This window comes from Lithobates pipiens, unplaced genomic scaffold, assembly GCF_037356315.1.
Source record: "Lithobates pipiens isolate NorthernLeopardFrog02 unplaced genomic scaffold, aLitPip1_a1.2 Scaffold_13, whole genome shotgun sequence".
NCBI lineage: Eukaryota > Metazoa > Chordata > Amphibia > Anura > Ranidae > Lithobates > Lithobates pipiens.
In genome coordinates this window covers 547,706,900-547,722,060 of record NW_027507718.1, presented here as the reverse complement: position 1 = coordinate 547,722,060, position 15,161 = coordinate 547,706,900, and the positions used below count along the sequence as shown (strand labels likewise).

The 15,161-nt window shown below is 43.9% G+C and overlaps 1 protein-coding gene across 3 annotated transcripts in view; it reads left to right on the top strand.

Annotated features, from left to right (window-relative positions):
• LOC143975821 (uncharacterized) overlaps positions 1–15,161 on the top strand; it is a 57,697-nt gene that overhangs the window by 23,795 nt on the left and 18,741 nt on the right. For all 3 annotated transcript variants that reach the window (XM_077478378.1, XM_077478377.1, XM_077478379.1), the window contains one exon: positions 10,209–10,310. In XM_077478378.1, coding sequence (XP_077334504.1) covers positions 10,209–10,310 — 102 coding nt within the window. The remainder of the gene's footprint in view (positions 1–10,208; positions 10,311–15,161) is intronic.

Below are 15,161 nucleotides of genomic sequence, written 5' to 3'. Positions count from 1 at the left end.
TAAACGGGCGCTTTCTCCAGTGCCAGGGGCATCAGCCTCCAGGCAGTCACGACGGCCTCCTCTGTCAGGCTCTAAGGTTAAAACTCAGAGTCAACCCCAGGGACAAAAGAAGTCCTGGGGGAGAAGGTCTTCTAGACAAAATGCTAAGACCTCCTTATGAAGGGGCGCCCCCGCTCACTCGAGTGGGGGGGAAAACTACTAAAGTTCTCAGGGCTCTGGCAGGAGGAATTTCGGGACAAATGGGTGGTCTCCACAATAACTCTAGGTTACAAACTAGAATTCTGAGAATTCCCTTCTCATTTCCTCAGATCAAATGTACTCAGAGATCCAGAGAAAAAGAAGTCTCTCCCCCTATTGGAGCGACTATTGTCACAAAAAGTTATTATGGTAGCTTCCATGCAAGAGCAGGGACTGGGGTTTTATTTAAACCTTTTCTTGGTACCGAAGCCAAACGGAGATGTCAGACCCATTCTAGATCTCAAAGATCTAAACCGATTTCTAAAGATGTGGTCCTTTCGCATGGAATCGATCCAATCGGTAGTCTCCATCCTACAAGGAGGAGAACTTCTGGTGTCAATAGACATTAAGGATGTGTACCTGCATGTACCTATTTTCCCTGCTCATGAAAAGTTCCTGCGTTTTGAAGTAGAAAAATGCCACTTTCAGTTTGTAGCTCTGACTTTTGGGCTAGCTACTGCACCTCAGGTGTTTACAAAGATCTTGGCCCCTCCTCTGGCCAGATTAAGGGCCCAAAGTATAACAATAATAGCATACCTAGACGACTTGCTGTTGATAGACCGGTCGGTAGCCCGCCTGGGCCAAAATTTGGTCACCACAGTAAACTACCTGGAATGCCTAGGTTGGGTTCTCAACTTAGAGAAGTTTTCTTTAAAACCAGTAAGAAGACTAGAGTATTTGGGTCTGGTCATAGATACAGCCCAGCAGAGGGTATTTCTACCCCAAGCAAAGATCCGTGCTATAAGAGAACTGATTCAGGTAGTCAGGGCAAAGAAGGGTCCTTCTATTCGTCTTTGTATGAGGTTGTTGGGGAAGATGGTGGCTTCATTCGAAGCAGTTCCCTACGCTCAGTCTCCTTCAAGGCTACTGCAAAACAGTATCCTATCGGCCTGATACAAGAAGGTTGCATCTGTCCCCTACAACGTGTCGGAGCCTCAGCTGGTGGTTGATACCCGAAAATCTGCGGAAAGGAAAATCCTTTTTACCAGTTACCTGGACAGTGGTAACAACAGATGCCAGTCTTTCGGGTTGGGGGGCAGTCCTGGAACAGTCGTCTGTCCAAGGGAGATGGTCCAGGACCGAGAGGGCCTTACCCATCAACATGCTGGAGATCCGTGTAGCGTATCTAGCCGTAAAAGCTTGGACACTCAGGTTGCAGAGTTGCCCTGTCATGATCCAGTCCGACAATGCCACAGCAGTGGCTTATATCAATCACCAAGGGGGCACCAAGAGTCGTGCAGCTCAGGGAGAAGTAAACCAGATCTTAATCTGGGAAGAAGGACATGTGCCATGTATATCAGCAGTCTTTATTCTGGAAGTAGAGAACTGGCAGGCAGACTACTTGAGCCGCCAGCAGTTAGTCCCAGGCAAATGGTCTCTTCACCCCGACGTCTTCTTGGCCATATGCCAGAGATGGGGGTTCCGGATGTAGATCTCTTTGCGTCCAGGTTCAACAACAAGGTCGAACAACTTTGTGTCAAGAATGAGAGATCCTCTTGCATGCGGGACAGATATGTTGGTAACTCCATGGCATCAGTTATCTCTGATTTATGCGTTCCCTCCTATTCTGCTACTGCCAATCTTCTTTGCAGGATCGGGCAGGAGAAGAAGTCGGTGCTTCTGGTGGCCCCAGCGTGGCCCAGAACAGCTTGGTATGCAGAAGCTGTTATAAAAATCCTATTTATTTTTGCTCAACCTAGCGGGCTGAACAATAAAAAAAATAGCTTGGGAGGGGATCCTGTACTAACAATCCGCTGTTGGTACAGGGATCTCTCCACTGACCCCCCCCCCCCCAGAACATTGTGGTCAGCGCCAATCAGATGCCGAATGGCAGACCTTTTTCGGTCATGCCCCTTTGACAGAAGTGGAACATTCTACCAAATACTTGATTTACCTCTTGTAAAATTTGGCACATACAATATGTAGGCAGGACCACACGAAGGCTGCGTGATCTATAACATACAGAAAAAAACATTCTACAAATGTAGCAAACAATTTTAATAGCAAGCATTGGGGTGGGGCAGCATGCAGCCCTAAAGTGAGCTCCACCCAAAAGGGAAGCTCTGCTTGTTTGAACCCCCCCCTCCAGTGCCACAGACTTCTGGGACACATCACAGGTCCCAGAGGACTATGGGGACATTCACAATTTGCAGAACAGCTCTCGCCAGTGGCAGCTGGTACTCCAAATTTTTTGGGGGGACGCAAACTCTTTTTGCAAGGCTTCACTTCCCAATTCCCTTACTAGAGATGGCAGTGGCAGCATCCAAAGCCGACTGAAGAATCGGTTTAGGTGACAACATCGCTGGATGCCTGGACAGGTAAGTGTCCTTGTATTAAAAGTCAGCAGCTACATTATTTCTTGCTATAGCTGCTGACTTTTAATTTTTTGGAAGGAATCTGGAGCTCCTCTTTAAGCATACAGGAGATTAGGAGGCAACCCAGGGGAGGTGATTTACTGTGCAAAGCAGCCGTTTTTTGGATTTTTTACTTAAAGACACTAATTCCGAAGGGTCTAAATTTTGAGCGAGACCATCACACACTTTTATGATTAAACTTGATGTCTCCTGGGGGCCTCTCCATCTTATTATTTCTTTATTTTAATGTTTTTGTTGGTTGGTTTTGTTTATTAGAAATATTTTGGCTATTGGTATTTTGCATTTTTGGATTTATATATTTTCATTTATTTAAATTTTTTTTTTTTTTTTTTGATCTTTAGTGCACATATCTCTATAATGTACACAATGTCATAGTAATCCCCTTCCTTCTGTTGCAAGGCTGACAGGAGTAGTGACAGTGGATAGTGATTTTAACAAGTGAGGGACTGCTGGACGTAGGATCCTCCAAGCTTGCACATCATGACAGCTACACAATCATTATATTAATGTGCTCAGTGTTTGAGTCTTCAGATTATGAAAAAGCAAAGTGTATAAAATGCGTTAACCCCTCTCTCCCCCCACTGTATGTATCCTGCCTTGGAGTTTTATATTTGACTTCAATATAACTGTAGTGGATTATCTTTTCGACACTGTGGTATGTCTGGATTTTTTCCTGGACTCTAGTGCAGCATACAGACATTGGTGATCAGTGGGAAGAATGTTCCTTACATTGGTGATCAGTGAGAAGAATGTACCTTACATTGGTGATCAGTGAGAAGAATGTTCCTTACATTGGTGATCAGTGAGAAGAATGTTCCTTACATTGGTGATCAGTGAGAAGAATGTTCCTTACATTGGTGATCAGTGAGAAGAATGTTCCTTACATTGGTGATCAGTGGGAAGAATGTTCCTTACATTGGTGATCAGTGAGAAGAATGTTACTTACATTGGTGATCAGTGAGAAGAATGTTCCCTACATTGGTGATCAGTGAGAAGAATGTTACTTACATTGGTGATCAGTGAGAAGAATGTTACTTACATTGGTGATCAGTGGGAAGAATGTTCCTTACATTGGTGATCAGTGAGAAGAATGTTCCTTACATTGGTGATCAGTGAGAAGAATGTTCCTTACATTGGTGATCAGTGAGAAGAATGTTACTTACATTGGTGATCAGTGAGAAGAATGTTCCTTACATTGGTGATCAGTGAGAAGAATGTCCCTTACATTGGTGATCAGTGGGAAGAATGTTCCTTACATTGGTGATCAGTGAGAAGAATGTTCCTTACATTGGTGATCAGTGAGAAGAATGTTACTTACATTGGTGATCAGTGAGAAGAATGTTCCTTACATTGGTGATCAGTGGGAAGAATGTCCCTTACATTGGTGATCAGTGAGAAGAATGTTCCTTACATTGGTGATCAGTGGGAAGAATGTTCCTTACATTGGCGATCAGTGAGAAGAATGTTCCTTACATTGGTGATCAGTGGGAAGAATGTCCCTTACATTGGTGATCAGTGGGAAGAATGTCCCTTACATTGGTGATCAGTGAGAAGAATGTTCCTTACATTGGTGATCAGTGAGAAGAATGTTCCTTACATTGGTGATCAGTGGGAAGAATGTTCCTTACATTGGTGATCAGTGAGAAGAATGTTCCTTACATTGGTGATCAGTGGGAAGAATGTTCCTTACATTGGTGATCAGTGGGAAGAATGTTCCTTACATTGGTGATCAGTGGGAAGAATGATCCTTACATTGGTGATCAGTGAGAAGAATGTTCCTTACATTGGTGATCAGTGGGAAGAATGTTCCTTACATTGGTGATCAGTGGGAAGAATGTTCCTTACATTGGTGATCAGTGGGAAGAATGTTCCTTACATTGGTGATCAGTGGGAAGAATGATCCTTACATTGGTGATCAGTGAGAAGAATGTTCCTTACATTGGTGATCAGTGGGAAGAATGTTCCTTACATTGGTGATCAGTGGGAAGAATGTCCCTTACATTGGTGATCAGTGGGAAGAATGTTCCTTACATTGGTGATCAGTGGGAAGAATGATCCTTACATTGGTGATCAGTGAGAAGAATGTTCCTTACATTGGTGATCAGTGAGAAGAATGTTCCTTACATTGGTGATCAGTGGGAAGAATGTCCCTTACATTGGTGATCAGTGGGAAGAATGTTCCTTACATTGGTGATCAGTGAGAAGAATGTTCCTTACATTGGTGATCAGTGAGAAGAATGTTCCTTACATTGATGATCAGTGAGAAGAATGTTCCTTACATTGGTGATCAGTGAGAAGAATGTTCCTTACATTGGTGATCAGTGAGAAGAATGTTCCTTACATTGATGATCAGTGAGAAGAATGTTCCTTACATTGGTGATCAGTGAGAAGAATGTTCCTTACATTGGTGATCAGTGGGAAGAATGTTCCTTACATTGGTGATCAGTGGGAAGAATGTTCCTTACATTGGTGATCAGTGAGAAGAATGTACCTTACATTGGTGATCAGTGAGAAGAATGTTCCTTACATTGGTGATCAGTGAGAAGAATGTTCCTTACATTGGTGATCAGTGAGAAGAATGTTCCTTACATTGGTGATCAGTGAGAAGAATGTTCCTTACATTGGTGATCAGTGGGAAGAATGTTCCTTACATTGGTGATCAGTGAGAAGAATGTTACTTACATTGGTGATCAGTGAGAAGAATGTTCCTTACATTGGTGATCAGTGAGAAGAATGTTACTTACATTGGTGATCAGTGAGAAGAATGTTACTTACATTGGTGATCAGTGGGAAGAATGTTCCTTACATTGGTGATCAGTGAGAAGAATGTTCCTTACATTGGTGATCAGTGGGAAGAATGTCCCTTACATTGGTGATCAGTGGGAAGAATGTCCCTTACATTGGTGATCAGTGAGAAGAATGTTCCTTACATTGGTGATCAGTGAGAAGAATGTTCCTTACATTGGTGATCAGTGGGAAGAATGTTCCTTACATTGGTGATCAGTGAGAAGAATGTTCCTTACATTGGTGATCAGTGGGAAGAATGTTCCTTACATTGGTGATCAGTGGGAAGAATGTTCCTTACATTGGTGATCAGTGGGAAGAATGATCCTTACATTGGTGATCAGTGAGAAGAATGTTCCTTACATTGGTGATCAGTGGGAAGAATGTCCCTTACATTGGTGATCAGTGGGAAGAATGTTCCTTACATTGGTGATCAGTGAGAAGAATGTTCCTTACATTGGTGATCAGTGAGAAGAATGTTCCTTACATTGATGATCAGTGAGAAGAATGTTCCTTACATTGGTGATCAGTGAGAAGAATGTTCCTTACATTGGTGATCAGTGAGAAGAATGTTCCTTACATTGATGATCAGTGAGAAGAATGTTCCTTACATTGGTGATCAGTGAGAAGAATGTTCCTTACATTGGTGATCAGTGGGAAGAATGTTCCTTACATTGGTGATCAGTGGGAAGAATGTTCCTTACACTGGTGATCAGTGAGAAGAATGTTCCTTACATTGGTGATCAGTGGGAAGAATGTTCCTTACATTGGTGATCAGTGAGAAGAATGTTCCTTACATTGGTGATCAGTGAGAAGAATGTTCCTTACATTGGTGATCAGTGAGAAGAATGTTCCTTACATTGGTGATCAGTGAGAAGAATGTTCCTTACATTGGTGATCAGTGGGAAGAATGTTCCTTACATTGGTGATCAGTGAGAAGAATGTTCCTTACATTGGTGATCAGTGAGAAGAATGTTCCTTACATTGGTGATCAGTGAGAAGAATGTTCCTTACATTGGTGATCAGTGGGAAGAATGTTCCTTACATTGGTGATCAGTGAGAAGAATGTTCCTTACATTGGTGATCAGTGAGAAGAATGTTCCTTACATTGGTGATCAGTGAGAAGAATGTTCCTTACATTGGTGATCAGTGAGAAGAATGTTCCTTACATTGGTGATCAGTGGGAAGAATGTTCCTTACATTGGTGATCAGTGAGAAGAATGTTCCTTACATTGGTGATCAGTGAGAAGAATGTTCCTTACATTGGTGATCAGTGAGAAGAATGTTCCTTACATTGGTGATCAGTGAGAAGAATGTTCCTTACATTGGTGATCAGTGAGAAGAATGTCCCTTACATTGGTGATCAGTGGGAAGAATGTTCCTTACATTGGTGATCAGTGAGAAGAATGTTCCTTACATTGGTGATCAGTGAGAAGAATGTTCCTTACATTGGTGATCAGTGGGAAGAATGTTCCTTACATTGGTGATCAGTGGGAAGAATGTTCCTTACATTGGTGATCAGTGGGAAGAATGTTCCTTACATTGGTGATCAGTGAGAAGAATGTTCCTTACATTGGTGATCAGTGAGAAGAATGTCCCTTACATTGGTGATCAGTGAGAAGAATGTTCCTTACATTGGTGATCAGTGAGAAGAATGTTCCTTACATTGGTGATCAGTGGGAAGAATGTTCCTTACATTGGTGATCAGTGGGAAGAATGTTCCTTACATTGGTGATCAGTGGGAAGAATGTTCCTTACATTGGTGATCGGTGGGAAGAATGTTCCTTACATGCAAAAAAAGATCACTGTTGTCATGTTGGTGACTCTGCTAAATGACATTGGCCCTAGAACTCTGCAGTTACCATCAAATTGGAGTTTAATCAATCCATAGCTCAAGAAGGAACTCTGGTTGAGAATGGCTGCTGTAGTCTGTTCTTCAGATCCCTGTCTAGTTGTTGTATATATCATTTTCTATGGAATAGGGACTTCCTTTTTCAAAATTTGAAGGATAACATGAGTGTTTTTCAAATGATGTCTGTTCTCCTCAGTCATTACTTCTTCCTAGGAAAAATATGATTAATTTATAGACTTGATTTATAATTGATTATATCATCATACGATTATAGACATGATTATCGTTATGATCTTTGGTATATACTGTATGTTGCCCAAATGGTGGAGATGCATTCAAATTCAAAGCAAATAAAAGCTTAAAATGTAAAGCTCATCTCTGGCATAAAGCTACCTAACCTTTAACTGATTGCTCTAGTAACAAAAAATTGCTAAAATTGAAATGCCCCTGTCTACTTACCCTAAAGTTATGTGACTTCCTGTTCCCAAGCCTTCTTCCTGCATGGGTTCTTCTTTGGTTACTCAGTGACATGGACACTTCCTATTGAATGTCCAGTGGTGGGGTTCTCTCAGGATCCAGAAGAAGACTGATAACAGTGGAGAGCTGAGAAGGACCAGTGCTCTCAGGTGGCACCAGATTAGTGGTCTCCGCACCTGAAAATGCCAACAGCTGGGGGACCTGGATGAGGGACTGAGGGAGGGTTGGAACTCCTGTTGGCTTCCTCTTGCTGTCCTAGATACCAAAATAAATATCTGACAGAGTGTTAGTCTTCCTCTACCAGCTGTCAGAGGGAGGAATCGTGTCCTATTATTGTCTGTGGGAGGAATAGTGACCCAAGATCTGGATAAAGGCAAGCAGAGGCTGAGCATCTGGCCCCAAGCCTGCAGTTTGGAGACCACTGTTCTACCCTACCAACAAAAAAAAATTTGTATTTCTGTCTGTGTTGCTGTTGGAGAGTTCTCCTCACTTCCTGTCTGGTAAATCAATTGTCAGCAGGACAGGAATTGAGGGGAAATCTCTTTAATGGAGTCCCAAATCGCAGTAAAAACCCAACAGGGGTCTAATCCTTCCTCGTCTAAAACAAAACGCACTTTAAGACGGTTGTTAAAGTCAAACCGATTAAGAGATTTGAAAAAATAGGCAACATGTTTGGATTTATCTAATTCTTTATGAATGCATTATTTTTCTACCTATGTTATTATATATCATAGTTAGGCCTCATGTACACGGGGCGTTACAGAAAACAAGCTGCGAAGCCACTACCAACGGCAGGAAAAAGCAGCTGCACAAACGCGTTTTTACTAGCTTTTTGCGTTTAGCCGCATTAGCTTTCAGCAGCGTTTCTCAGCCTCTATTCAAAATGAATGGTTCCCTATGAAAGCCATTTACTGATCCAACTTTCAGCCCATTGATTTGAATAGAAGTCACATCCAAGTCGAATCATTCCACCTGGCCTTTTTGCCCCTCCGGTCTTCTTCCTCTGGTCTTCTCCGCCTATGCTGTGTTCGTCACCACCGACCCGGTCCTCCTCCGGCGCTGTCTCCGGTCTTTGTACCATCTCTGCCCCATTCTTGTATAGTCATGGGGCGTGGCAATCCGGTGACATCACCACGCGCCCCCCTCCTCCTCCATGTGACGCCACAAGGGGTGACATCATTGGATGGCCACACCCCATTGCTATATAATATCTAGCAGAGAACGGGTGTGTTACAAAGACGGGAGGCAGCATCAGAGGACTGGTTTGCAGCAGAGAAGACCGGAGGAAGGACTTCTCGTGTTTTTATTTGCACTAAACTGCGTTTTTTTGAGGGGGTGAATGGGTAGTGGTACAATGTACCCCATACTCCTTCACATGGGGGGGTCCCAGGCTCTGGTATCCAGATTCTGATAAGCCTCCCCGCCCGCAGACCCCGACACCCACAGCCCGGGGTTGTCGGGAAGAGGCCCTTGTCCCCATCAACATGGGGACAAGGTGCTTTGGGGTGGAGGGAGGGGTGCAGAGGCCCCCCTGCCTCAAGGTACCCACACCCCCCATGTTGAAGGTGTGTGGCCTGGTATGGTCTGGGGGGTGGACGCTCGATTCCCCCCCCCCCCCGCCTTTCCTGATCTGTCGGGCTGCATGCTCGGATAAGTGTCAGGTACGGATTTTGAGGGCTACCCTGTGTTTTTTTTTTTTGTTTTGTTTTGTTTTTTGCATGGGGTTTCCCCTGAAAATCCATACCAGAGCAAAGGGTCTGATCTTAGGGAGGACCCCTCTACAGGTTATTTTTTTTACATTTTAGCATTTTTTCAAGATCCATACCAGACCAAATGAAAAAAAAAAATGTTTTTTTAAATTTTGACTCAAGTCAAAATAATCAGGATTCGACTTTGATTATTATTATTATTATTATTATTATTATTATTATTCATGATTTATATAGCGCCAACAGTATGCGACTTCTATTCAAAACAATGGGCTGAAAGAGTGGCTGTTTCTTAACGTTTATACGCGTTTACAAGCATTTGGCGTTTGAAATGTTGGTAAACTACCATCTTGGACGCGATTTTATCTGCTTTCAAAGAGATGTCAGTAAACCCGACTGCCTCTAAACTCTTATGCCGCATACACACGGTCGGACTTGCCAATGGGATAAGCTCCGTCGGCATTTCCGACAGAAAAATGTATGTTCTCTATCTAAGTCCGTCGGAAATGCCGACAAAAAAAGTCCGATGGGGCATATACACGCGGTCGGATTATCCGACCAAAAAGCTCCCATCAGACTTTTTCTGTCGGAAATTCCGACCGTGTGTACGCGGCGTTATAAGCGACTGAGTGTACATGTATATAATACATAGGACAACATTTGAGGAGAGTTCAGGGGCTGCTGAAAAAAAAAAACGCCAAACTTCTCCTAAACGTCCGTTTAGCCGCTGTAGATGTACGTGAGACCTCATTCTCTTTATTTTCTGTGTTTCAGGAGAGATTATCCCAGCAGCGTGGGGTTGGGTTCCGGGAGTGTTCCTCCTCTGTAGAGTGATCTACTGGATATTCTTCTTCGTAAACAGATGTAAAAAAACAAGTGGGTATTGATCAAGATTGTTTTCCTTTATGACCTAACTGGGTGATCCATATTAGAGGAATTTGCATGTTTTTTGTTGTATTTACTCTTTTGTGACCCGGGATCAGTGATCGTTGGATGCCCAGACCACATGTGGCCATGTGAGTATATGTTGGTCAACCTAACCTTGACTCTGGGGCTTATTTCCTAACTTAATTTTTTTTTTTCCTGAAGAACATATTGTTCATGGTTTCTATTTGGTTCACTACTTTAAAACAAAAAATCTCTGCTATGTTAACCAGTTTGTGACCGTCCTATAGCAGATATACTGCTACCGGGCATCCGTTCTGTGCAGAACTAATATATATTGGTACCTTGCAAATGTATTCACCCCCCTTGGCATTTTGTTACATTACAGCCTTTAGTTCAATATTTTTTTTTTAACCACTTTAATACCGGGGGGCACTTAAACACCTTCCTGCCCAGACCAATTTTCAGCTTTCAGCGCTGTCGCACTATGAATGACAATTGCGCGGTCATGCTACACTGTACCCAAATGAAATTTTTATCATTTTTTCCCACAAATAGAGCTTTCTTTTGGTGGTATTTGATCACCTCTGCGGTTTTTATTTTTTGCGCTAAAAATAAAAAAATACCGGAAATTTTGAAAAAAAAATGTTTTTTTTGTTTCAGTTTCAAAACTTTGTAAATAAGTACGTTTTTTCTCCTTCACTGATGGGCACTGATGGGGCTACACTGATGGGCACTGATAAGGTGGCACTGATGGGCACCAATGATGTGGCACCAATGAAGTGGCACTGATGAGGTGGCATTGATGGACACTGATAGGTGGCACTGATAGGTGGCACTGATGGGCGACACGGATGGGCACTGATAGGTGGCACAAATTAGCACTGATAGCTTGCACAGATTGGCATGGATGGGCGGCACAGATGGGCACGGATAGGCGGCACGGATGGGCACTGATAGGCGGCACAGGTGGGCACTGATAGGCGGCACAGGTGGGCACTGATAGGCGGCACAGGTGGGCACTGATAGGCGGCACAGGTGGGCACTGATAGGCTGCACTGTATTATGTTATACTGTACTAATGGATGCCAAACAATAATGCATGCCAATCAGTGATGCCCATTGTGAGCACTGATTGGCATCCATTATGGGCACTGATTGGCATCCATTGTGGCACTGACTGGCATCCCTGGTTGTCTAGGGAGGATTACCTTTTGCTTGGCATCCCTAGTGGTCCAGTGTGGGCATCCTCAGGGGGGCTGTGCTGATAATCGATCAGCACAGACCCCCTCCCCTATCAGAGGAGCAGCCGATCGCCCTCCTCTACTCGCGTCTGACAGACACGAGTGAGGAAAAGCCGATCACCGGCTCTTCCTATTTACACTGTGATCAGCCGTGATTGGACACGGCTGATCACGTGGTAAAGAGTCTCTGTCGGAGACTCTTTACTGAGATCGTAGTTGCAGGGTGTCAGACTGACACACAGCAACAACGATCGCCGCGATGTGCGCCCCCGGGGGCGTGCAGCGGCTCATAATCCTGATCACGTCCAATCAGGATTATGCAACCACTTTGCCACCGTCAATTGCCTATAGGGCGGACGGCAAGTGGTTAATCTGAAATCTATGTGATGGATCAGAACACAATAGTTGGTGTAAAATTAGAAAAATATGGATGTAGCGGCGGCTCCTGAAGAGCACACGCTATGCGTTTTTGAAAGTTAATGTTACACCAGAACTGTAGTTTGGTTCAGGTACAATTGTTCTAAATGTGGACCTCAGCATCAGTCTGACTGGACTATAGGATATTCAGCCTGGCCCTAGGGGGCGCTGTCTCTCCTGGCAGGCATGGAACCACAGTCTAGTTGGGTGCTTTAAGTTTACTCTCTCTCTCGGAGCCCGCCCAGTGGGAGTGTCACTCTTGCTGTGCTTTCTGGGGGAGGGTACTTAAGGTTCGGATGTCACGTGGTTCGGGGGTTCCGGTCCAGAAGTACGTTCTGACTACATGGTCCTGGTCCTCCTGACAAGCCCCCAGGAAGGCTATGGCCTGGGGTGTGCATCCACCCAAGTTGTTGTCTCGAGGCTGGCTAGCCCAAGGCAAGGAAACTAAAGAGGGATTCCGAGGTGGTCCGGTGCCGTCTCCGGTAGTTGGAGAAGCCTAGTAACTTCGTAGCTATCCAGGGGAGGACTCTTCAGAAGAAGGCCACGTACGGGTTGGCTTCTTAGCAAGAGTCTGGAGGGGCTGAAGTACCTAAGTGAATCCGGTCTCGTGGGTATCGCCAAGCTGGCTGAAAGATCCAGGTATCACACAAGTGTTCCACAAGTTTTAGTTTCCTGAACTTCTACAACAACGTCTGTGGCAGAGACTTGTTCCTGAGTAAAGCACCTTGTTGGCTGCTGAGCCTTGTGAGAGAGGGACTGTCCAACCTGAGTGATCATCCAGTTGTGAATGGCTATTGTCTGGATTCAGTCAAAGTAAGCAAGTTCTTCATTATTGACTTTGACACTCAGAGTACCTGAATTTCCTTCCTAACCCTCTGATCCTATTTTAAAGAGACTGTTCTTTGCCTAAGTTTTTGCAATAAAAATCCCTTCATGCGGATCTGTCGTCAGTCTCTAGAGTTGCTGGGTATCTACCACGGGGAAACCCCTAGACACAAATCGAGGAGAAGAAGGTAACGGTAAGCCCAATCAAACCAGCAGCTCCTTTGGGGGTTAGTGCTACATATACATAAAACTTATTTTCAGAAATTTAAAACTGATAATTGTCATGTATGTATGTATTCACCCCCTTTGGTATGAAGCCCATAAAAAGCTCTGGTGCCACCAATTACCTTCAGAAGTCACATAATTAGTGAAGTGACGTCCACCTGTGTGCAATCTAAGTGTCACATGATCTGTCATTACATAGACATACCTTTGTGAAAGGCCCCAGAGGCTGCAACACCTAAGCAAGAGGCGCCACTAACCAAACACTGCCATGAAGACCAAGGAACTCTCCAGACAAGTAAGGGACAATGTTGTTGAGAAGTACAAGTCAGGGTCGGGTTATAAAAAAAATATCCAAATCGTTGATGATCCCTAGGAGCTCCATCAAATCCATCATAGCCAAATGGAAAGAACATGGCACAACAGACCTGCCAAGAGAAGGGCGCACACCAAAACTCATGGAGCAGGCAAGGAGGGCATTCATCAGAGAGGAGCACAGAGACCTAAGGTAACCCTGGAGGAGCTGCAGAGTTCCACAGCAGAGACTGGAGTATCTGTACATAGGAGGGCAATAAGCCGTACACTCCATAGAGTTGGGCTTTATGGCAGAGTGGCCAGAAGAAAGACATTACTTTCAGCAAAAACTAAATGGCACGTTTTGAGTTTGTGAAAAGGCATGTGGGAGATTCCCAAAATGTATGGAGGAAGGTGATCTGGTCTGATGTATGGAGGAAAGTGATCTGCTCTGATGTATGGAGGAAAGTGATCTGCTCTGATGTATGGAGGAAGGTGATCTGCTCTGATGTATGGAGGAAGGTGATCTGCTCTGATGTATGGAGGAAGGTGATCTGGTCTGATGTATGGAGGAAGGTGATCTGCTCTGATGTATGGAGGAAGGTGATCTGCTCTGATGTATGGAGGAAGGTGATCTGCTCTGATGTATGGAGGAAGGTGATCTGCTCTGATGTATGGAGGAAGGTGATCTGGTCTGATGTATGGAGGAAGGTGATCTGGTCTGATGTATGGAGGAAGGTGATCTGGTCTGATGTATGGAGGAAGGTGATCTGGTCTGATGTATGGAGGAAGGTGATCTGCTCTGATGTATGGAGGAAGGTGATCTGGTCTGATGTATGGAGGAAGGGGATCTGCTCTGATGAGACTAAAATTGAACTTTTTGGCCATCAAAGAAAACGCTACGTCTGACGCAAACCCGACACATCACATCACTCAAAGAACACCATCCCCACTGTGAAACATGGTGGTGACAGCGTCATGCTGGGGGGATTTTATTCAGCAGTCAGGACTGGGAAACTGGTCAGAGTTGAGGGAAAGATGGATGGTGCTAAATACAGGGATATTCCTGAGCAAAACCTGTAGCACTCTGTGTGTGATTTGAGGCTAGGTCAGAGGTTCACCTTCCAGTTGGACAATGACCCCAAACACACTGCTAAAGCAACACTTGAGTGGTTTAAGGGGAAAACATGTAAATGTGTCAAAGCCCAGACCTCAATCCAATAGAAAATCTGTGGTCAGACTTAAAGATTACTGTTCACAAGCGCAAACCATCCAACTTGAAGGAGCTGGAGCAGTTTTGCAAGGAGGAGGAATGGGCAAAAATCCCAGTGGTGAGATGTAGCAAGACTCATAGAGACTTATCCAAAGTGGAGCTGTGATAGCCGCAAAAGGCGGCTATACAAAGTATTGACTTAGTGGGGTGAATAGTTTTGCACATTGACTTTTTCTGTTATTTTGTCCTATTTGTTGTTTGCTTCACAATAAAAAAATAAATAAAAAAATAAAAAACTAGAAAGTTGTGGGCGTGTTCTGTAAATTAAATGATGCAAATCCTCAAACAATCCATGTTAATTCCAGGTTGCCTCAAAACATGAAAAATGCCAAGGGGTGAATACTTTTGCAAGGCACTGTGTGTTATATACAGTGCCTTGTGAAAGTATTCGGCCCCCTTGAACTTTTCAACCTTTTGCCACATTTCAGGCTTCAAACATAAAGATATAAAATTTTTATTTTTTGTGAAGAATCACCAACAAGTGGGACACAATTGTGAAGTGGAACGAAATCTATTGGATTTTTGAAACTTTTTTAACTAATAAAAAAATGAAAAGTGGGGCGTGCA